The sequence below is a fragment of the Colossoma macropomum genome, unplaced genomic scaffold, assembly GCF_904425465.1.
Source record: "Colossoma macropomum unplaced genomic scaffold, Colossoma_macropomum, whole genome shotgun sequence".
Lineage (NCBI taxonomy): Eukaryota > Metazoa > Chordata > Actinopteri > Characiformes > Serrasalmidae > Colossoma > Colossoma macropomum.
Window position 1 is genome coordinate 102,721 of NW_023495259.1, and position 24,183 is coordinate 126,903.

General features: G+C 38.2%; 1 protein-coding gene across 4 annotated transcripts; it reads right to left on the reverse strand.

Annotated features, from left to right (window-relative positions):
• Window positions 1–2,265: 2,265 nt before the first annotated feature.
• LOC118801312 lies at window positions 2,266–22,921 on the reverse strand. Of its 4 annotated transcripts, XM_036561564.1 has the most exons (20): window positions 22,814–22,921; window positions 22,678–22,734; window positions 22,270–22,356; window positions 20,421–20,564; window positions 20,173–20,331; window positions 17,335–17,376; window positions 14,856–14,924; window positions 13,851–13,916; window positions 13,557–13,637; window positions 13,280–13,429; window positions 9,135–9,293; window positions 8,841–8,918; window positions 7,590–7,733; window positions 6,975–7,130; window positions 6,545–6,628; window positions 5,274–5,351; window positions 3,896–4,039; window positions 3,284–3,439; window positions 2,859–2,945; window positions 2,266–2,669 (listed from the first exon to the last, which is right to left on the reverse strand). In XM_036561564.1, the coding sequence occupies exons 1-20, from the start codon at window positions 22,903–22,905 to the stop codon at window positions 2,453–2,455; spliced, it is 2,250 nt and encodes a 749-aa protein (XP_036417457.1). In that variant the 5' UTR covers window positions 22,906–22,921; the 3' UTR covers window positions 2,266–2,452. The 4 variants fall into 4 exon arrangements, with proteins under 4 accessions (XP_036417457.1, XP_036417458.1, XP_036417460.1 ...); XM_036561565.1 differs by lacking the exon at window positions 17,335–17,376; XM_036561567.1 differs by lacking the exons at window positions 3,896–4,039; window positions 5,274–5,351; window positions 6,545–6,628; window positions 6,975–7,130.
• Between the last annotated feature and the right edge of the window lie 1,262 nt (window positions 22,922–24,183).

Genomic DNA, 24,183 nt, shown 5'->3' on the forward strand with positions numbered 1-24,183 from the left:
GTTTGGTCAACTGTCTTATTCCTTCTGGTATAATAAGCACCTAAGACTATGTGAAAAAAAGGAATTATTCATTATTAGTAATAAAAACTTAAAATGTAGTTAGGAAAAACTGAAAACTTTAATAAAGGCATTTGCGTAGTAGTGATCGTATATAGTCATATGCAAATGTTTGAAAACCTGAAAGTGAAAAGTTTACACATCCTCTACAGGGTGCAAACTTAGATATAACATTTTCGGCAGAAATTAGGGCACAGTTTCCATTTATTTGCCAAGTTTAACATATTGGGAGAAAATTAACATAAAATATAAAATGTGGCATCACTTTTGGACAAGCCACATTTTATGTTCTATTCCTTTTTTCCAGTATGTCAAATCCTGTGATACCTGCCAACGGAGTGTTACTAGTATTGTAACTATTTTTTAAATTAATCAAATATAACTATGTAAATATAGTAACTATTCTTTTAATTAATCAAATATACAGTAGCTGTGATTGAACACAGAAAAAAAGTTTAGTTTGTGGCAGAAGTGTTTAATTCAAAAGTCAATATACCACAAAATATGTAGTTTGGCCAGGGTGCCTAAACTTCTGCACACAGTTCTCCATATTTTTATACAACAGTGCATCCTTGTCACAAATCATTCTTTGCCAGAATGTGTATGACTTAGTCCTTTAATCTAGAGGAATACTTTTAGTGAATAATGGAATAGCTAGGTAAGTACGTAAATAGCAGATAATGTGGTCATTATACATACACTATATTGCCAAAAGTATTTGCTCGTCTGCCTTCACACGCATATGAACATGAGTGGCATCCCATTCTTAATCCATAGGGGTTAATATGATGTCGGCCCACCCTTTGCAGCTATAACAGCGTCAACTCTTCTGGGAAGGCTTTCCACAAGGTTTAGGAGTGTGTTTATGGGAATTTTTGACCATTCTTCCAGAAGCACATTTGTGAGGTCAGACACTGATGTTGGACGAGAAGGCCTGACTCGCAGTCTCCGCTCTAATTCATCCCAAACGTGTTCTATCGGGTTGAGGTGCAGGCCAGTCAAGTTCTTCCACACCAAACTCGCTCATCCATGTCTTTATGGACCCAGCTTTGTGCACTGGTGCGCAGTCATGTTGGAACAGGAAGGGGCCGTCCCCAAACTGAGCCCACAAAGTTGGGAGCATGAAATTGTCCAAAATCTCTTGGTCTGCTGAAGCATTAAGAGTTCCTTTCACTGGAATTGAGGGGCCGAGCCCAACTCCTGAAAAACAACCCCACACCATAATCCCCTCTCCACCAAACTTTACACTTGGCACAATGCAGTCAGACAAGTATCGTTCTCCTGGCAACCGCCAAACCCAGACTCGTCCATCGGATTGCCAGACGGAGAAGCGTGATTCGTCACTCCAGAGAACACGTCTCCACTGCTCTAGAGTCCAGTGGCGGCGCTTTACACCACTGCATTCGACACTTTGCATTGCGCTTGGTGATGTAAGGCTTAGATGCAGCTGCTCGGCCATGGAAACCCATTCCATGAAGCTCTCTACTCTGTTTTTGAGCTAATCTGAAGGCCACATGAAGTTTGGAGGTCTGTAGCGATTGACTCTGCAGAAAGTTGGTGACCTCTGCGCACTATGCGCCTCAGCATCCACTGACCCCGCTCTGTCATTTTATGTGGCCTACCACTTCGTGGCTGAGTTGCTGTCGTTCCCAATCACTTCCATTTTGTTATAATACCACTGACAGTTGACTGTGGAATATTTAGTAGCGAGGAAATTTCACGACTGGACTTGTTGCCCAGGTGGCATCCTATCACGGTACCACACTGGAATTCACTGAGCCTCTGAGAGCAACCCATTCTTTCACAAATGTTTGTAGAAGCAGTCTGCATGCCTAGGTGCTTGGTTTTATACACCTGTGGCCATGGAAGTGATTGGAACACCTGAATTCAATGATTTGGATGGGTGAGTGAATACTTTTGGCAATATAGTGTATATTAAAGATTAGGAGAAGGTAGACAATGGTCAGTTTAAAGCAGACTCAGTCAACACAGGCAATTTTAAAGGACAACACATTTATTTATTTACTCTGCTAATGATATTTTTATATCTTTAATGGCTATGTGCTTATTTCCATAGCCATATGCATTTCTCCTTTTTCATTTTATACAAAAAATACCCCCCCACCCCAAAAGGGAATGAAATAGCCCCCACCATGAGCTCTACCACATTTAAGCAATTGTAATCTTTAAAAAAATGAGTAAGTACAGTAAAAACATGTAGTGAGTAAAACATTGCTATTCTCTCCTAAAACTACAAAACATTTACATAATGCTTATCTGATTTGTGTGTTCAATTGTTTCAATCTTATTTTCATTTTGGAGAAAGACTATTAGATATCCTGGAGTTGACTTCTTTCGTCAATATGTTTCATTAGAAGTCTAACATTTAATAGTCTCACATCTCTTCATCATCCCATTCAGGTTCCCGAAAATCTTCATATCCCTCAAAAACCTCCTTATAAATGTCTATTTCGCTCTCACTGTAACTCTCATCCAGCTCTGAAAAACAGCCTCTACACAGTGATAGCTTCACCTTCTTGTTGCATGACTGGAAACTCTCCGGTGACCAGTATTCTTCTGTGCATCTGTCAGTTGAGTTGCTGCATCTCAGTCTTTATTAATAAGACAGGAAACATATTATTATTAATGTCCATTTGTGCCCTCAAACACCTTTTCAGCACTCTGTCATCATCAACATTCATCACTGAACAGTGCTATAAGTTGGTTTGCCACATTGAACATGAAATGTTTTGAAATGTATCAGTAAGATCAATGGGTAGTTAAAAGGAGAAAGAACAAACCCTTTCAGAACCACAACGCAGTCACGACGCTTCCACTTCTTCTTTATTTTTAGGATCGCGTCCTCCATTAACATGTGCCCTTTAACACTGAAACACAAGACAGCTATTGTCTTTACAATACATTATGCTAGTGTTTCTTATTTCTGGTTCTGGAGTACAACTCCCTAATCAGCTCATTAACAAAGCTTTCCTGAGTTCTGGGAGATCTGGATGTTAGAGAAAGAAAAATACTGAATATGAATGGCAGGGGTTCTCCAGGACCAGGACTGAGAATCACTTCATGATGCAATAGTAAGCTACAAAATTCTGACCTCACAAATGTGGCAAGCACTGCACCTTAAGATATGAAACTGTAATTTAAGGATCCGCTACACTCACTTTGTACATGCATGACTCAAAGACGGCGGCATGAAGCCTGTTCTTACCAGATTTTGTTAAGACTGGGACAGGTGCTAAAGGAGAGGATCTGGGTAGCCCAGCTCCGAGTCAGGTTCCCTATTTTCAGTTTCAGTTTCTGAAGACCAGGAATACCATGGAGGAAAGACATCAGCTTATTCATTTCCTCCTCATAGTTATAGGATCTATAGTAGAAAAGGAAACATTCATTATTAGGAATGAAATACTAAAAACTTGATAAAAGGCGTTTGTGTAGTAGTGACTGTATATAATTAGATGCAGAAGTTTGAGCACCCCTGGTCAAAGGACGTGTTGTCAATTTTCTCAGTAAAAATAAGATAACACATCCCCTGAAAATGTAAAAATGACATTGTTCTGCGAACATTAGACCAGAGTTCCTATTTATTTGCCGAGTTAAAATGTGCCACTTTTGCACAGTCCACATTTTATGATTTCTTTTTTTTTCATACATCAAACTGAGCAAAGTAACAGTAATTGTGCATTCAAGTATGTTGTGTGTGTTTTTTTTTGTAGAGGATGTGTTATTTTCACTAAAAAAGTAAACAAACGTAATCTGATCAGGTGCGACAAAACTTTTGAATAATGCTATAACTACAAAATGAATACAAAAATACTCTTACTTGTCATTTATACATTTGGGACATCGCATTCTGTGAAGGAGGTCATGCCCATTTATGTTGCTTATCTCAGAATCAGGCACCTTGAAGGAAATGAGTGATGGCGAGGTTTTTTGGTGCTTTACCCTTTGGATTTTAAGAGTGACCCTTAGAAAACACAGGAAGTGACCAGTGACTGACTGAAATGCGATCATCAGAAAAAGTATAAACCAATCAGTAGGTGCTCAATGCTAAAATTCAGAAGACCTGTACTACATGCAGGTGTGTTACTCGCAAGCGTTCATAAAGGTGTTGGCACACAAAGTGACGGTCGTCTTTTGTAAGTTTTCACTGTGTGCAACATTAGAATTGTAAACTCACTTAGCCTAAACTCATAACATAGCAGTATAATTTAGTGCCGCGTCACTCTGGTTCAAAAACAGTCAAGCAGCAGCCATGAGCACAGCTAAAATACATCATGTTAGCAGCCATGCCATAAACTAACAAATTTCTGGTTAGCACAGTTCTCATTTTAGACTGTTCAAGAACATGTGATGTGTAATGCTCACACTAACCTTTGTAACTACCAATATAAAGCAAGAATTTCACGGATACTTACGTTTATTTCTTATAGGACCCACCAAACCTGCCTGCTGACAACTAAATCTGTTTTTCTACTGTCTAATACTACATTTTCATTAATTATCCATAAAAGTGTGAAAATGATTTTTAATTGATGCAGATATTAAATGATTCCTGTCCAATAATACTTGTAAAAAAAAAAAGACTACAGGTGGAAATGAAATACATGAAACTGTAGGTCACCTCATAGTCAGACTTTCTACCAGGAGAACCCCCAAAACCTCTGCCATAATTTAAAACCTGTTGCTCACCACCACATGCCAAGCATTTGTGCATTTCATTTCATTTGTAGAAAGGAAGAGAAGAAGCCCACAATGCAATTACATTTTATTTTGAACTTAGCTCTTCTGCATTTGTTTCCACAAAAAGTGATTTTTAAATATCTATGTAATCAGAAGTGCCCCAATGGAGATTTGCAAATGGTATGATCACTCTGATTGATAGATTGTAAAAAAAAAAGACTGCCACTGATTGTAAAAAAGGTGGCTACAGTAATAGAATAAAAATAATACAGCTAACTCTATAGTGACTCATCGCTGTAGTGGTAAAAGTCATTCTGGTCATTATGGCCTATTACTCCCTGTATGAATGTATGTATTAGCACAAGAATAAAATTTTATAAAAATAAAAAACAACAAAAAATCTTCTTTTAGAGTACATTATTATTTTAATGTGGACATTCTTGGCTAGGAATTTCAGAGTATACTTGATAGTCAACTTGTAAGGTCAAACTCAAGAAACAAAGACTCAAAAGGCTTACGTGGAGTCTGTGAGGTTTCTTTTAATGGTGCAAGACAAGCAGGCACTCTCCATGTCTTTTTCCTTTTCTAGCAGCAGACTATTAGAAAGAATACATAATGCAAAAAACATAGATCTGTTTCTGGAACTATACAGTCAAAAATACATATCTGTGCGGGATTTAGTTTTCTTCTGTGCATCTGGCAGTTAAGTTGCTGCATCTCTGTCTTTATTAATAGGCCAGGAAACATATTATTAATATCATTACAGGGAAATTCACTCAAAAGAGGCCCTGAATATTCTGTTGTAACTCTCTTTAGGATGAAGCAATCTGAACCAAAAATATACGCTATATTCCTTGACGTAAGTGTAATCGATTGCATTACATGCGACACTGGAAGTGATCTCCATTTTCTGCCAGACACATTTCGACGTGGCGCTCCATGTTCCTGAATGTATCGGCAAGCATTAGAGAGGTTAAATGTCTCGACGGCGGTCCGGCGCCCACCTCATCGCTCCGACGCAGGGGCATCCCAGCTTGTTCGAAGCTCCATATACTGAGGAGCACATTGCACGTTGTTTCGTTCAGATTGCTTCGTCCTAGTGAGAGTTATTACAGAATATTCCCGGCTTCTTTTGAGTGAATCTCCCCATATTAATGTTCATTCATGCCCTCAAACACCTGATCAGCACTCTGTGGGTGTGTCTCAAAACCTAGTGAGCTCTCTACATAGACAGTGTTTTACGTCATAATATGCACGGTCCCGACAAGAAGGCTGTCTCAATTCTTAGATACCTCAAACATGCTGACTACTGAGATATCTTATTTTGACTGAATATTGAGAGAGCATTGGCTGTTACCTCACTCGATTTTTTTAATATGGGTATCTGACCACAACTCCTCTTTATTCTGCTGTTTCATTCAGAGCAAATACAACCAAAATCACTATAAAACCCCAGAACAGGATCCATGGTGGTAAAACACTGAGGCGATTCTGATGGCTGAGGTAAGTAAACACCGGTCGTGTGCAGTGGGCGGGAACAAGCGGTGACATCACTGCTGTCTAACTACAGCGTCTAATTTATGTGTCTTATAAGGTTCGATGACGGTTAGAATGCTGCCTAAGTAGACAGTGGCTACTAAGAAAGCTCACCAGCTAATGGGACACACCCTGTGTCGTCATCACCATTCATCACTGAACAGTGCTATAAGTTGGTTTGCCACACTGAACATGAAATGTTTTGAAATCTATCAGTAAGATTAATGGGTAGTTAAAAGGAGAAAGAACAAACCCTTTCAGAACCACAATGCAGTCACGCTTCCAGTCATTCTGTATTGTTAAGATTGCGTCCTCCATTAACATGTGCCCTTTAACACTGAAACACAAGACAGCTATTGTTTTAGTCTTTACAACACATTATGCTAGTGTTTTTTATTCCTGGTTCTGGAGTACGACTCCCTAATCAGCTCATTAACAAAGCTTTCCTGAGTTCTGGGAGATCTGGATGTTAGAGAAAGAAAAATATGGAACAATGCAGGGCCTCCAGAACCAGGACTGAGAATCACTTCATTATGCAATCATTACAAGCAACAAAATTCAGACCACAGAAATGTGGCAAGCCAGGAAAAGATGGCCTAATAACACTGAACTTTATGATATAAAATATAAGGATCCATTACACATGCATGACTCAAAGACAGAAGCATGAAGCCTGTTCTTACCAGATTTTGTTAAGACTGGGACAGGTGCTAAAGGTGAGGATCCTGTTAGCCCAGCTCCGAGTCAGGGTCCCTATTTCCAGTTCCAGTTCCTGAAGACCAGGAATACCATGGAGTAAAGACATCAGCTTATTTATGCCTTCCTCATACTCAAGGGGTCTGCAAAAAAAGGAAACATTCATTATTAGCAATGAAAATTTGAAATGTAGTTATGAAAAACTTTATAAAATGCGTTTGTGTAGCAGTGTCTGAATATAATTAGATGCAAAAGTTTGAGCACCCCTGGCCAAAGGACATGTTCCGTCAGTTTTCTAAGTAAAAATAAGATAACATCTTTTGAAAATGTAAAAATTGCATTTTTCTGCAAACATTAGGCCAGAGTTTCTATTTATTTGCCAAATAAATGTGGCGCAACTTTTGCATAGTCCACATTTTATGATTTATTTTTTAATACAACAAATTGAGCAAAGTAACAGTAATTGTGCATTCAAATATGCAGTGTTTTCTTGTAGAGGATGTGTTATTTTCACTTAAAAAAATCAACAAAACATGTAATTTGACCAGGTGCGGCAAAACTTTCAAATACTGCAGTATCTATAAATACAAAAATACTCTTACTTGTCATTTATACATTTGAGACATCGCATTCTGTGAAGGAGGTCATGCCCATTGATGTTGCAGATCTCAGAATCAGGCACCTTGAAGGAAATGAGTGATGGCGAGGTTTCTGTGTGTTTTACCCTCTGGATTTCAACAGTGACCCTTAGAAAACACAGGGAGTGACCAGTGACTGATTGAAATGTGATCATCAGAAAAAGTATCAACCAATCAGTAGGTGCTCAATGCTAAAATTCAAAAGACCTGTACTACATGCAGGTGTGTTACTCGCAAGGGTTGGCACACAAAGTGACATTCGTCTTTTTCATTGCGTGCAACATTAGAATCCTCAACTGTAAACTCACCTAGCCTAAACTCGTAACATAGCAATATAATTTAGTGTTGTGTCACTCTGGTTTAAAACTGGTGAACAGTAAAGCTTGAGTGCATCTCAGACTGCAGAGAACTTCGAGAACATGTGATGTGTAATGCTCACACTAACCTTTGTAACTACCAATATAAAGCAAGAATTTCACATTATTTCTTATGGGATCCACCAAACTTGCCTGCTGATAACAATCTGTTTTTCTACTATACTTCTTATACTATATTTTCTCTTTAATTATCCATAAAAGTGTAAACATGATTTTTCATGATACAGATATGAAATTAAATGACTCCTGTCTAACACAAGTGAAAAAAAGACTACAGGTGGAAATGAAATATATAACTATATAACTAAAGGTCACCTTATATCCAGACTTTCCTCCAGGAGACCCCAAGACCTCTACCACAATTCAAAACCTGTTGCTCACCACCACATGCCACGTGTTAGTACATTTTATTTCATTTTATTTGTAGAAAGAAAGAGAAGTCCACAATGCAATTACATCACTTTTCTGCTTTCATTTCCACAAAAAGTTATTTTTTAAATATCTTTGCCATGAGTGGTGACCCAGTGGAGATTAGCATATGGTATGATCACTCTGACTGATAAATTGAGAAGACTGCCACTGATTGTAAAAAAATGGCTACAGTAATAGAATAAAAGTAATATGCTAACTCTATTGTTACTCATCACTGTCGTGGTACTGTGATTGTGGTCATCACTGCTTAAAGTATGAACATGCGTATTAGCATGAGAACAAAGTTTTATTAAAAAAATGACAAAAAAAACTTTTAGAATGAATTACTAATTTAATGTGGACATTCTTGGCTAGGAATTTCAGTAAGGTCAAACACAGGAAACAAAAACTGATTTAAAAGGCTTACGTGGAGTCTATGTGGTTTCTTCTAATGGTGAAAGATGAGCAAGCACTCTCCATGTCTTTTTCCTTTTCGAGCAGCAGGCTATTAGAAAGAATACATAATACAAAAACCATCGACTTTACAGTCAAAAAGGAAACACTTGGTTCATTGAAACTCTGTCCTCTCTCTCATTTGGTTTGGTAACCAAGTTATAAGGACAACAATGATCATGATGATTATTTGGTATCGTATGACTAATTTATGTACAAACACACAAACTTGTGACTGAGTTGGAAGGAAATCAGGATGCTTTCTTACCAGATATTATCAATGCTATTGTTTGCATAACAGAGGTGAAGGATGCAGGAAGCCCAGGTTTCAGTTAGACTGTGTATGCCCATTTCCACTTCCTTCAGACCAGACACATCTTGCAGGAAACGCAAAATGTTGTTCACCTTTCCATCAAAATCTGTGGATCTACAGTTAGACACCAAGCAGCACAACTTCATTTGATATCATTTTTGTTTCGAATTAGTATAGTATTAGTAATAGTTAATTTGAAAACAAAAAGTAGTCACATACTGTGTGACCGTACAGTTACTTTTACAGTAATGATCAAAGGTTCAATCAAATTCCCATCCATGTGAATCACGTCATGTGATTCATGTGATCAACTCTGATGCTAGTTGTAGCTAGAAACGCTTGTGTGCCATACACCACAGACTCATGAAATATGACTTGGTATGGAATGTGCAACTCATGTTAGGGATATACCTAATAAATTGGAAAATCAGAGCACATTATGTTAAACTATAAAATTGTAGACATTTCTCTTTTTTTACAGTGGTTGTGAGATTGTAGGGCATAATATGTAGGAGATATAAGGGTGAATATCAAATATTTTAATGAAGGTTGAAACTTCTGGTTCTGATAAAGTTATTTACCTGTCAATCATCAGATCTCATTACAACGTCTTAAAAAGGGTCCCCATTTATATTAGAGATGGATGCAAAAAAACACCACCATGAGATTCAGATGTTTTGGGAGTGCCATAGTTATCTAGACTATCTCACTCCCAAACACAGTGCTCTCCAGAATGACCTGCAATATTCACATATTAATTTAAAGCTACCCTATGTGTCATTGTACATAACATGCGAAGGGACATTTGGTCATGTCGGTTGTGCTTTTTACCCTCAGAGCGGGTGAATCTGATGAATGCAAGCATGTTGAAAGAGTATTCAAAGAGAACTCAGTCAAAATTTGGTCTTCAGAAGATGTGAGTGCATTATCTACTTTTGTCACCATATCTTCAACAGTATGATGTTGATTTTGCATTTGAGAACTAAACATCAAGCCGGACCTTTTTTTTGAACCCCTGCGTGATCCAACTTGATGGTAAAGATTGGTAAACTGGTAAAGATGAGCAATTGGAAGGCTAGATTTCCCATGTATATTCAAGACAAAGCTAACAAATATCTTTCTACAGATTTTGCTCATCCTTATCCTTGCACGAATGCCAATGATTCGGAGAACAGTAGAGCAGCGATCCCCAACACAATTCCCTGGGCACTGCAGTGTTTTCTGCCCTCAGCGCACTTGATCCAACTTAAGGCAAAGTATTGTCCCAGCACAAATAAGACACATACACCATATTGCCAAAAGTATTTGCTCGTCTGCCTTCACACGCATATGAACTTGAGTGACATCCCATTCTTAATCCATAGGGTTTAATATGATGTCGGCCCACCCTTTGCAGCTATAACAGCTTCAACTCTTCTGGGAAGGCTTTCCACAAGGTTTAGGAGTGTGTTTATGGGAATTTTTGACCATTCTTTCAGAAGCACATTTGTGAGGTCAGACACTGATGTTGGACGAGAAGGCCTGGCTCGCAGTCTCTACTCTAACTCATCCCAAAGGTGTTCTATCGCATTGAGGTCAGGACTCTGTGCAGGCCAGTCATGTTCTTCCACACCAAACTTGCTCATCCATGTCTTTATGGACCCAGCTTTGTGCACTGGTGCGCAGTCATGTTGGAACAGGAAGGGGCCGTCCCCAAACTGTTCCCGCAAAGTTGGGAGCATGAAATTGTCCAAAATCTCTTGGTCTGCTGAAGCATTAAGAGTTCCTTTCACTGGAATTGAGGGGCCGAGCCCAACTCCTGAAAAACAACCCCACACCATAATCCCCCCGCCACCAAACTTTACACTTGGCACAATGCAGTCAGACAAGTACTGTTCTCCTGGCAACCGCCAAACCCAGACTCGTCCATCGGATTGCCAGACGGAGAAGCATGATTCGTCACTCCAGAGAACACATCTCCACTGCTCTAGAGTCCAGTGGCGGTGCTTTACACCACTGCATTCAACACTTTGCATTGCATTGGTGATGTAAGCCTTGGATGCAGCTGCTCGGCCATGGAAACCCATTCCATGAAGCTCTCTACACTGTTCTTGAGCTAATCTGAAGGCCACATGAAGTTTGGAGGTCTGTAGCGATTGACTCTGAAGAAAGTTGGCGACCTCTGCGCACTACGCGCCTCAGCTTCCGCTGACGCCGCTCTGTCATTTTACGTGGCCCACCACTTCGTGGCTGAGTTGCTGTCGTTCCCAATTGCTTCCATTTTGTTATAATGCCACTGACAGTTGACTGTGGAATATTTAGTAGCGAGGAAATTTCACGACTGGACTTGTTGCACAGGTGGCAACCTATAACAGTACCACGCTGGAATTCACTGAGCTCCTGAGAGCGACACATTCTTTCACTAATGTTTGTAGAAGCAGTCTGCAGGCCTAGGTGCTTGGTTTTATACACCTGTGGCCATGGAAGTGATTTGGAAAACCTGAATTCAATGATTTGGATGGGTGAGTGAACACTTTTGGTAATATAGTTTAAATGTAACAGACTTTTAGAACCCTAGGGTAATTTTGTGAAATTCTTTGGTGTTTTGGTCAATTACAACTACAGTTATAGGATATTTACATGAGACAGTCACACGTGCCATATGTCATTTACGTATGGCATGTGTAGCCCAGGATCTCCTGTTATCTCCTGATACTCAGATATGCCATTATTTGACACGTAAATGCAAGAATTTTGATATCTTTATGAATTTGGCTCATGTTTTAATCAAACATCTACTAAGCTCCTGCAGAATTGTTTACATTTTTGCTTATATACATCTTAAGAAATGAGTCACCTCAGATACCTTTTCAGAATTTTTTTTGTCTAGAGTGTCTGAGCTGAAAATGTTAGAATTTTGATGGTGGTTCATCCTATTAATTATTTTTGAGTAAAAAATAATGATTAGCATAGGGCAGCCATGTTTTCTTTTTATTGATATTGAGTACTAAAACACTGATACACAGTAAGACAGGCTTTATTTTTAAATTTCAAATTGAGTTGCAAGGTAAACTTAAAGACAGAGCTAAATATTATTGATTTTATAATATATATGTTATTTATGTGTTAAAATATGTTTTACTGCCTGTTTGTTTCATTTTGAGTGAAAGATTAAAGTACACACAGTCCTGTGGATTGCAACACACCCTCTGTGGTGTTACTCCACCCTCTCCCCACTCTCTCAAAGCAGAAACAGCGCAGAGCACATGGCCTCGTATTCCTTACAGTGTGACAGTGTTTGTGTCCTTTTTATCTGTGTTTAGCTGTAAATTTCTGATTATCACTAAACTCAGAGTCTGAGTCAATCAGAGGACAGTTGGAGACGTGCAGTGAAGCATTTTAATGGGGCATTTAAATGGACATAAACATAGAATTTGAATGGTGGTTTTCTTAGCTGGATTACTGACTGAATCTTTGCTAAACACCCATAAAATTACTCTGAACACACAGGGTAAGTCCTGCTGATTGATGTGATGGGTGAATCGTGTCCCTGTTTTAACCATTTTGTTGCCATACAAAGGCTAAAGCAGAGAGGTAACAGCAGTGGATTTGGCTGTGTTTAGTGCTGGATTTTTGGCTAATGCTTGGTTAGAGCTAGATGTTCTCACTCTGGCTAGTGAGAACAGGGTCTGCTGAGTGTTCTGATGTGTTAATCATGTCGCAATTTTAACTGTTATATTATGAAGGCTAAAATCAGAGATGTAATAACAGTAGTGAGTGGATTTTGGGTGATTTTGGAGCTGGATTGCTAGCTAATGTTGTGGATGAAATCATTCTGGTTAGTGAAGGCAGGGTTTGTTGAGTGCTGTAATGTGTGAAGCCTGCCGTTATATTGACTTTTTGTTGGAATATGAAGGCTAAAAGCGCTAATATCAGGAATTTGGGTGATTTTTTGGGACGGATTATTCATTGTTGCTGATGTCACAGCTCAGTGACATCATACTAGGTGAGTGTTGGGTCTGCTGAGTGTTCTGATATATGTATGAAGTTTGTCGCTTAAACTGTTCTGAAGTTATGAAGGCTAGAAAGCAACTACGCAGGAGTTAACTGTGTGTCCTCACCTCTCAGTTGACCCTTTTGAGTCGTAGTATGACTGAAAGAAGCATCTCCAGTCAATCTCACTTTCTTCTGTGTATTCAGTCAGGATGAGTGAAATGTATGCAAGAACAGCCTTTGTATCAGGATCCGAGGAATTACATCTCAAAGACAACCTGAAGTCAAGCACAAGATATGGTTTTAAAAAACACCTAATATTTACGTTTACTTTATTCAACCTGCCACATTTGATTTGCATGGTAATGTAAGTGAATTTATAACAACAGAAAGAAACATCCTCACTTGAATTTGTTACTGGCGTTTTTCCTCACTATTAGCTCAGAGCAGAGATCCAGTTCGTAATTTTCTATCTCTTCAGAAACACTATCGTTCAAAACAAAACAAAAAAAAAGTTAGATGGATTTACTCAGTTCTGTAGTTTTTTGTAGTGATTAATTCCAGTATTTAAAAATGAATTCTCATTATCATGTAGGCGACTGCTAAAATCAACTCACAAATGCAATGAATATTTCCTGTTTTCCCTTTTTTGGCAACTATAAGTTATGGAGTATTCTAAAGTAAATGGTATTTTTATACCTGTTTGTTGAACTGCATGTGTCACTGTGATCTGAGGAGATGCTGTTCGTTTCACTGTCACTCTCACTGTAAAGAGGGAAACCACAAAACTGTGTTGTACGTAATTAATAATATTCTACTTATTGCTATATAATATACAAATGCCTATTACAAAATCTGAAACAACAAACTGCACACCACAGGGGTAACCGCTGGACACAAATTGCCTATATTTGTGTAATGCTGCATTCTGTGACATTTTAAAGAACCAGCAGCAACGTATGTGTAATAGTTGTAGTCAAATATTCTTTTTCTGCACAAATACTGTTTATTTGCTGAACTAAAAATATTGCAAAAAAAAACATAAAATGTGGCCTTTGCTAGGCTATTTTCCTCAAAAATTCTGGGATAACAATTTTGCAAATAATCAGCCTAAGAAATAGACAAACATGTAGAGTAAGAACTAGAAACTAGTCTTTGTCAATGGATAACCATTTTGCTTTTGTGAACAGTCTCCTTATTTTCTTCAGAGGATAGTCAATATGTGCTAAATTAGAATGCAAATAAATGAGTGCAGTGTGCAGAGGTAGCAGCTAGACTTTGCATTAAGTGGCCACACTTTTCACATTTCCAATCACATTTCCTTATCTCGTATGCAAAAGCTTAGGTGCCCTTGGTCAAATAATATTTTCTTGAAATTAACATCTTCTACAGAGAACACACATCTGCACATTTTAATGCACAATTACTGTTCATTTGCTGAATTAAATTATATATTATAATAAATTATATTTGAAAATAATAATAATCAAATGTGGCCTGTGCAAAAGTTATGGCACATTTTATATTTTATGTCGTTTGACCAGTGGTGTGACTACATGTAGTCAAACTACTACACAAATGCCTTTTAAAACTTCAAACTACATTTCAAGTTTTTATTGCAAATAATGAATATTTTCCTTTTTTTACCTCTTTTTTGGCAACTACAAGTTACTGAGAATTCTGAAGTAAAGGGTATTTTTATACCTGGAGTCTGTTGATTCACTTGAGTCACTGTGATCTGTGGATACGCTGTTCGTTTCACTGTCACTCTCCCTGTCCAGAGGGAAACCACACAACAGAGTTGTATGACACAGTAAAAGCCAACTTATGACCAAGCATCATGCCATGTCTGATGTCCTCTGATAGATGAAGAGAATCACCTAACACAATATTAATCTAATTAATGATCTTCTGTATTATAACTGCTATGATATAAGAATTCCCACTACAAAATCTAAAACAGCAAACTGCATGTCACAAGGTAACCACTGGATAAGATTTGCCTATACTCATGTAATACTGCATTCTGTAAAAAACAAGAACTGAGTCTGTGTGATAGTTGTACACATATTCTTTTCTGTTTCTGTCACTACTGCTACCTTTCAACAATACATTATCGCTTAGTCTAACTGGAAAATAACAGTTTATATATATATTATATATATATATATATATATATATATATATATGGAAAGCAAGGGTGTTAGAATATTTTCCCCAAAAATGCAGGGGCAACAATTTTGATACCAATCTTTATCCATGATTAGCCTTTCTGTTTTTGTAAATAGTCTCTTATTTTCCTTTTCTTCAGAGGATAGTCAATATACATGAAATAGGAATGCAAATAAATGAGTGCACTGGAGAGAAATAGCAGAGTGTTGCATTAAGTGTCCACACAATCACATTCCCTTACACACTCATCATCCAAAACATTAAAACCAAACCACTGCCTTGTTTCTACACACACTGTCCCTTGTATCAGCTCCACTTACCATATAGGTGTACCTTGTAGTTCTACAATTGAATCAGAATCAGAATTGCAGACTGTAGTCTTTTGCTCTGCATACTTTGTTCATCAATGTCAGAACTCCAACAGGACCACCACAAAGCAGGTATTATGTGAGAGGTGGATCATTCATAGCACTGCATTGACACTGACATGGTGGTGGTGTGTTACCACGTGAATGAATCATGTGCGTCACGTGCATCATCAGCAAACAAACTAACGAGCAGAACGAGCCTTTGCTGCGATGATAATTAACTCTGATCAGCTCTTAGCTGCATTATTAGAGTGAGATGAAGGCAAAAAGGTGAGATGTGTGGCTTTTCCACTTTAACTTCTGTTCGACGTTGCTGCCATTGTAAGGCTGAATTCAATCTGAGCGTCACATTAAGGTCGCATGTCCTCAAATTGGATACGTATCCGATCTAGGACCACATATGAAAGTAGCTCAGGTCGGATTGGAAAAGATCAGATTTGTGTGTCCACACAGCCCTGAAAACATCAGATCTTAGTCACATTAGGGGGAAAAAATCAGATTTGTGCCACTTTAACCAGGTAATGTGAACGTAGCCTTACAGGCCAAGAAAATAAATCTGGAACTCTCTCAGCAGTCTGTCAGTGCAGAAGGAGAACTCAAGCTTTTCTCCTTCATCACCAGAACTTCACACAGTGAAATGCTGATGTTAATCTCCTCTTTTCTCCTAAGGGGGGTTTAGGAGAAACAAATTAGTGATCCTTCATTAATATAACCCTGAGATCTGTTTTACTTCTCTGTGACAATTTTAAGAAAGAATTTCTTTCCTCTGGAACTGGTTTCTAAAGAAGGTTCCTTACATAGCCTAGCTAATCTCCTGACTTTAATCCCACTGAAAAGTAATGGAGGAACTGTGAGTCTATCAGAGGGACCCTGATAGCCTTGTGGAATTTAAGATAGTAAGCCAAAAGGAATAGGCCAAAATTGAACCACAATAGTGCAAAAAGCAGTCTATGGTACTTCTTACCATAGACTTCTTGAAGCTGTTGCAAACAAAACTATTTGCAACAATAGCTTTGAAACAAAGTAAAATTATAGATTTGTGGTCTTTTAAATTTGTAGGCAGATCTTTGTTTATGCTCATGGATACATATTTTTTGTCCATTTTTATAAGTATAAAACAAAACAAATTTTAAGTTGCAAGAAGTTCAAAGATTTGAAGTGGCTATAAGTGAATAAACACTTGCTCCCCTTCACTGTAAGTGTATTTTTACTTTATTGCCAAACTTGGTTGAAGATTATTTTGGAATCAGGTTGACTTGCTTGTTTGGTTTTAGTTGGTTTAATTTTGTTGTCTGCGCTCGCACAATTTGCCTTTTTGAGACTGGCACCCCCTTCTGATGAAAAATGTCGGTATGGTATCTTCCTGTGAACATTATCTATCTTTTCATTAACAACAGAATCTGTGTTGCTGATATTTTTTGACTGAAGCTCTGTAGTTCAGTTCTGACAATGTTCTTTGTAATAAAAGTTGTCCTCATTGTCTGTGTGTTACAAAATGTGTTGACATTTCAGGAGTTATTGTTAAATTCTTATTGTCCCTTCCAGTATTAACCTAATGACATCTGTAGTAATTAATCTACATATGTGTACACATCTTCATCCACATTTTAAAATATAATTCATATACTTATGTGAAGTCCTACCTGCTGCTGGTGAAATTACTCTGCTGAGCCAGCACCGTAACACTGGATCAAAACACAATCTCAACAAGTCAAAACAATCGAAACCTTATAAATCAACAAACAATAAACTTCAAGGTTATTTCATGTTGATGAAATTACTTCACATCAATCACATCTATTACGTGCACTGCCAAAGTCTTGTTAATTTGGCACTGGATAACACATTAGCAAAATTCAGTCCAAACTCAATATATTCAGTCATATACACTCAATACAATCCAAAATATAGAGTGCAAAAATGAAGCTGCCTTTAAAACTGTACATGATAATTCTTACAAGTTTACAGCCCCAATTCCAAAAAAAATGTGCAAAATACTAATAAAAACTGAAAGCAGTGAATTGTAAATTCTATTTGACCTGTATTTTATTGAAAATGGTACAAAGACACAATGTTTGGGATTTTACTTTATGAACTTCATATGTTTTTTGGAAATATAACACTTATTGCAAATTTGATGGCTGCATCACGTTCCAAAAATGTTGGGCTATGTTTATCACTGTGTAACATCACCTTTCCTTTTACCAACACTTAATGTATAGTTATAGACTGCAGACAGACCAGTCTGGTATCTGCACTCTATTATTAAGCAGCCACACTGTTGTAACGTGTAGATTGTGGCTTGTTGCTGTCATGTTAAGCATGAACATCCCTAAAAAGAGTGTCTAAAAGGCTTTGCCGTAGAGTAAGAAGACGTGGGAAACAAAGAACTTCTAACCAATGCTCTTTTATTGAACACTGTAGCAGCAGAGGAGACCCGCTGCTCAGCGATACTGAATGGCTGATGTAGCAGGCAGGTAATGTACAGCAACACATTTCATGCTGATAAAAGGCACCAACACTGCACAAACTACCCCATACAATATAGTACATGCAACACACGTACACATCCTTCAACTAACAATAGCAACTTATTTACTATAACTATGATTTAGCAAAAATCTAAACTATGATTTAAGCCTCTCTTACTATGAATCCACAGAGCACAGAGGCACACCACCACCACCCTCGCAGTCTCTCCGAGCAGGGGTTACAGAATGTCCACTGTCCTTGTTAACACTCGCACCATGGAGCTACTCCTTTGAGGCTGTGTCTTCTTCTGCAGGGTGCTGTAACAGAGAGACTGAGCGCTGCATCCTCCTTTCCAGCATGGTGGATCTCCTCACAGCTCACAGCATCACTCCTGCTACTGGGGGTGGTGGCAGCAGCAGTGATGCTTCCTTGGCCAGCTTTCTCTACTACAGCAGCAATAGCAATAGCACTCCTTTAGCTGTTCTCTGCTTTCTCTGCCGCCCACCATGCTGTAAACGGTAGCAAGGCTGCTACTTGGGACACTGTATTTCCGATGCTCGGCCTTGACCAAGCTCAAGCTTCTACACTGGTCAAGCTCCAACGTTGATCTTGACCAAAAATGTTAAGCCTCATCGCACTGCCTTGACCGCTGTCTTCTCAGCTCAGCCAGGCTCGGTCCTCTCTGCCATTTTGCTGCTGAATTTACCATTCACCTCCAATCTGCTAAGGGGCAATCCCACTTCTGACACCAGTGTGGCATCGACACAGAGTTATAAGTGGCGGGAAATAGTGCTTCAAATGAATGCTCTGTTATTGCACAAAGCAGCAGAGGAGACCCGCAGCTCAGTACTACTGAACGGCTAGGATAGCAGGCAGGTCATATACAGACATGCATTCCACACTGACAGTAGACAGTAGGCACTGCCACTGCACAAACTACCCCAAAATCCAGCACAATATAGCACATGCAATGCATGTGCATATCTTCCAACCAACAATACCTCATTTACATGATTTAAGTCACTGAGAGTCTGGCGCTACTCGCAATGTTCCAGCATGTGGCCACACCTCCCATGTATCCGCAGCCAGTAGCGGGACGATGTTGCTCCTAAATGTGTTCAACACTAATGGTGCCTTCACAGATATGCAGGTTATCAGCTAATCCTGCAGACCATGACAGACCTTGGGTTTTGAACTTTATGCTGGCACAATCTGGATCCACTGTGTGTAAGTCCATTTTAGATGAGCTTGAGTCCAGAACATTCAGCTGTGTTTTAGACGTTTCTGACATATGGCTTCCACTGTCCATCATACAGTCTTACATTTGTGGATGCAGTGATGAACAGTGTTTACTGACAAAGTATTAAGCCTAAATCCATGTAGTGATATCCACCATATGGTGCTATCTGAGGGGTTGAAGGTCATGAGCACTCAGCTGTGCTTTTCAACCTTGCCCTTTACGTACAGAGGTTTCTCCAGATTCTTTCATTCTTTTGATGATATTATGCTCTGTAGATGGTGAAATACCTAAAATCCTCACAATCCCTGGCAGGGGAATTTTATTTTTAAACTGTAGGATTTTTGCTGATGCATTTTTGCCACACTGGCGAGCTCGACTCGAGCCTTTCCTGGATGCTCCTTTCATACCTAAGCAAAACTGCATGATCTGTTTAAGGTTTTTTTTTTAAACACTTCACAATGCTACTAGACTTGCCTCTTTCCCAACTTTTTTTTGGGATGTGTTGCAGGCATTAATTTTAGAATGTGCATGTATTTATAGAAAACCAAGAAGCTGATAACGTAAAATGTTAATTATGTTGTATTTGCACGGTTTTTGTTCAAATACAGGTCAAGTTTTATAAATCACAACTTTTTGTTTTTTGGAGGTTTTTTTAACTGAAAAAAAAATTCTGTCTAAAAAAACATTTTGCATTTTTATTTATTTTTGGAATTGTGGTTGTAAATGAACAAACACCAAAAAGACTATAACAGAGAGTCTGGATACTTACTCAATCTTATGCAGGCTGGGACAGGTCAGCATAAGCTGAACAATGCTGAAAGCACCATCAACTGTCAAGAATCTTAACGCCAGATTCATACCTTTAAGACCAGGAACAGACTTCACAACTGACAGCAGGGCATCCATGGACAGATCATATTCTAGACAACTGCAATAGGACATACATTTACACTTTAAAAAAGCCCATATATATGCAATAGCACGTAATAGGATGTACATATCCATATTGTTACTCACTGCTCAGTAAGGCCTTTCAGCTGATCGTAAAAATTGAAGAACTGTCTCCAGTCTATGTTATAGATTTCTGCGTTGTCTGTCATGATGAGGATGATACAGGGGACCACTTCGTGACTACCTAGTGTGCACTGTAAATCAAGCATCCTATAAAATAACACAGCAGTCATTAATTTATTTATTTAGACTCTTATTTAATGGTGACAAAAAAAAATTAAGGTCCACCCTGACTGGAAAGACCTTACTTCAACACAATTCAAGCCAGCCTAGAGATATACAGAAACACTTTAAGTCTTAAGTCTCTTAACTCAAAAGATAAAGAGAGAATGTGACGCTATCCCGTAATATCTCTCTTTGGAATTGCTTCTCCTCTCCCTTGAACCAACCCTTCTGTAGCCTGACAAACAAGACTGAATCCCTCAGAACAGTGGTTCCCAAACATACAGCCCCGTACCCCCTCAGACAAATGTCCTGCCGCTACTCCCTCTCTGTCACACTCAACACAAGGACATTGCCATAACGGATATGTAGGACATTGAGACTTTTAAAGGTCTTGTCTTATAAAACGTACTTAACTGTCACTGAGGTGTTACTCTCAAGGGTACATCCTCAGGACCTTCAGTTAGGTCTTGGAAATATAATTGGGGCTTACAACTATTACTGTACCTTTGATGGTATATTTACATTGTACCTTGGTGAATAAAAGTGTAGCCTATTTATACAGCATTTCTTCTGACACTAAACAACAAACAATTTTGTTTAATTTTATCTTAAAATAAATAACAGAAAAAATAAAGTTAGGTATGTTTCTGTACTTCTGTATTCGATGTACGGGTCAGTCTGGAGTTCTGGTAAGAGCTATGAGAGGCAAAGAATTGAATGGTCTACTTTTTTAATTAGAAAACCGACAGCAACAATATGAGGGAACATACATGTGTGTGAGAGTCTGCGACTGAACAGCGAGTAACAAAAATGTTCACTCATCTGAACCACAGATTACTTACATCCCCAGCAACATCATCAGCTCAACATTTAACGGTGCTATAAACATGTCAACAAAATGCTAAAAGCACTGATTCACAGCAGCTACAAACTAATGACTGAGTAGAACCGCGATCTAAACTGCATCTGCAAAAATGAAACTACCTCAAGACTATTTCTAACAAGCATCATGCAGGCTTTAACAACAGTAAAGGACAATCACTTCATTCATGCACACAGAGGCGCACGATAAACTGAATGAAGTTGCTATTGTTAGTTTCTCCAGAACGCACATGAAACACTTTCCTCTCAAATATAACTTTTTATAATAAAAGAGAAAAATACTGAATTATTAAAGCACAAGTCTGCCACATGCTGGAAGCGGTTTGTGTCACTCATATTGGGGTAAGTTCCTATGTAACTGTGTAGCAGGCGGATTAAAATGGTGTTCTCCCTCACTTCAAGATCACTCCAATACCACTCCATTCCAAGAGATTGAGGACAGTTTTTCCACACTGACCACCTCTGCTTTCTGACCAGTACTATTAGTGTGATTTAAATGCTTTCTAAGATTTAAACACTTCTTCTTAGACTTAAATACTTTCTTACTAGTGTGATGCTGAATGTAGTGTGCCAGACTACCTGCTGACAGGTTCTGTATGTAGGCTATAATTAAAGCTGCAGCTCTTGCAATTCCACTATTGCCCTCCTTCCATTTTCAATATAAAAACAATCGAGTGTTCAGCATTGTTACGGTCATGTTTATACACAATGATCTGCTAAGGCTCTGGTTAGGCTTACATTTAGAAATGTTAATTAACACTACATAACAATTAAAGAGTGAGACAGCTCAGTAGTTTTTAATACATACTCTGAGTGCATTTTGGACGGATAATACAAATGACTGCACCCAAGAGAGAGCACCGCTTTTTTCCTCAGGAAGACACTCGCAGTGTTTCTGAAAGAAAGAAAGCAGGAGAGAAAGTGAGAAAAAAAACAAAGATATTACTTCAGTTTAGGTGTACCAAAATTTACTTTCAAAGCATTAAAACAAAAAAAAAAGAAGAGAATAACAGTTTAGTCATGAGCTTTTTATATGTACTGTTAAAATAGTTAAGCCATTACAACATTCAGCCATGAGAAGCAGAGCTAAACAATTTAAAAAAATGTCAAAATAGTTGGAGGGGCATATAAGGAAGACTGAAAGTAAGATTTAAGGGTGGGATAATGGTAAAAAAGTACACTTACACTAAAAGCAAGTTGGTATTTAATGTCTAACCTTAAAGTGTCTCCTCTGACGATTTCTAGATTTTCACTTTTGTTTTCCACCTTCACCCTGCAGAAAATAAACACCAATTTTACACAAACTACAATAAAAAAGGTGATATATCTCAACAAACAAAGGGAAATCATACTGAAAATATTGTAGACTTGTGCATTCCTGGAAGAAGGAAAGTACGACTGCCCAGTTTCCAAGTAGACTGCTCAAGCGCAACGTAACCTCCATCAAACCAGGCAAAGAGCGGAGAACAGAGAAGAGTGGACATCTAAAAAAAGAAATTCTGTGAAATATGGCAGTTCAGATCTTAAATTCAAAAAAGCTAAAACTGTGTTATATTAAGAATGTCAGGAAACCACAGCGAAAGTTTCACCAGTGTTTCACCACATTCCTCTTCACAAAAATGTGGCTGCAGTGTATTTTATTTATATATATATATACACATATATATACACACACACACACAGACAGCTACTACCCCTACCCATAATTATACATTATACATAATACTTCTGCACATCAAGGAGGATTCCACTGATTTTTCTAAATTGCTGCATAATTAAATGGTTAAATATGTAAACAGTCATTAAAAGTGGTTTGACATTAAATGGCCAATTCTCGAGAAACCTTCTTAGTCTGAACTGTTCACAGCGGCGGTGACAGGAAACTGATGTCCAAAGTGTTTATGCTTCTAAAAGCTACATCACAATAAGATACCAAAATACCATTATTTTACTATAGGTTTTAGATAAGGATTTACCGTAACACATATTTGTTAATGTTTGTTTACGGCTTTGCAGGGCACTGTAAGGTGGAAGTACTGATAGAAAAAGTTTTTTACTGTTTTTTTAAGCAGTATTTTAGAAATATAACCATAAAAAGTCATCTTTGTCTTTTCTCACTCTCATCACTTTCAAGCTGTTCCCTGCAGCCAGAATGTAGGAAAATCATTTTGATGATTTTTGTCCAGCAAGACAACATACCTGTTGGGTGCCTTTACAAGACATTCTCAGGAGCCCTATTTGTAGCACTTTTACATTACTGCACAAATAAATCCATGACTTAGGATTTTTTTTCATGGAAATCAATGACATATCTGACTAGGCCCTACATGTTACTTGACAACTGCATGTAACTGTCAGTTGGGCTATTTCAATGAAATACAGTGACTTGTCAAATTTACTTAATAATTGTTTATTATGTCTTGAGTAAAACTAAACACCTTTCCCACTGGCCCCTGACATCAGTGATTTGCATATTGTTTTACTACTTGTCCTTTCCCCTACCTTTCTTAAACTCCTTGTTTAACAAGCTAGTCATGTTGTTGTTGACTGTTGTTGACTGAATTACCATTGTACCCTAGCACTGAGCTAAAACAGTGACAACTTACATAGATATACCTTAAACCCATGACTTGTGTTGCTTCTTCTACTTCATTAGTTAAACATAACCATATTAACCTGAATGTAGGAGTAATACATTCATTTAATCAGTCTGCTTAATTAG

Coding starts and splice junctions, on each gene's coding strand:
- LOC118801312 (XM_036561564.1), bottom strand. CDS start 22,905: ATGGAGGTTACGTTGCGCTTGAGCAGTCTACTTGGAAACTGGGCAGTC. Junction 13,638..13,850: donor ACATGCAGTTCAACAAACAG/GTATAAAAATAC, acceptor TTTGAACGATAG/TGTTTCTGAAGAGATAGAAA. Junction 13,430..13,556: donor AACGCCAGTAACAAATTCAA/GTGAGGATGTTT, acceptor GCTTGACTTCAG/GTTGTCTTTGAGATGTAATT.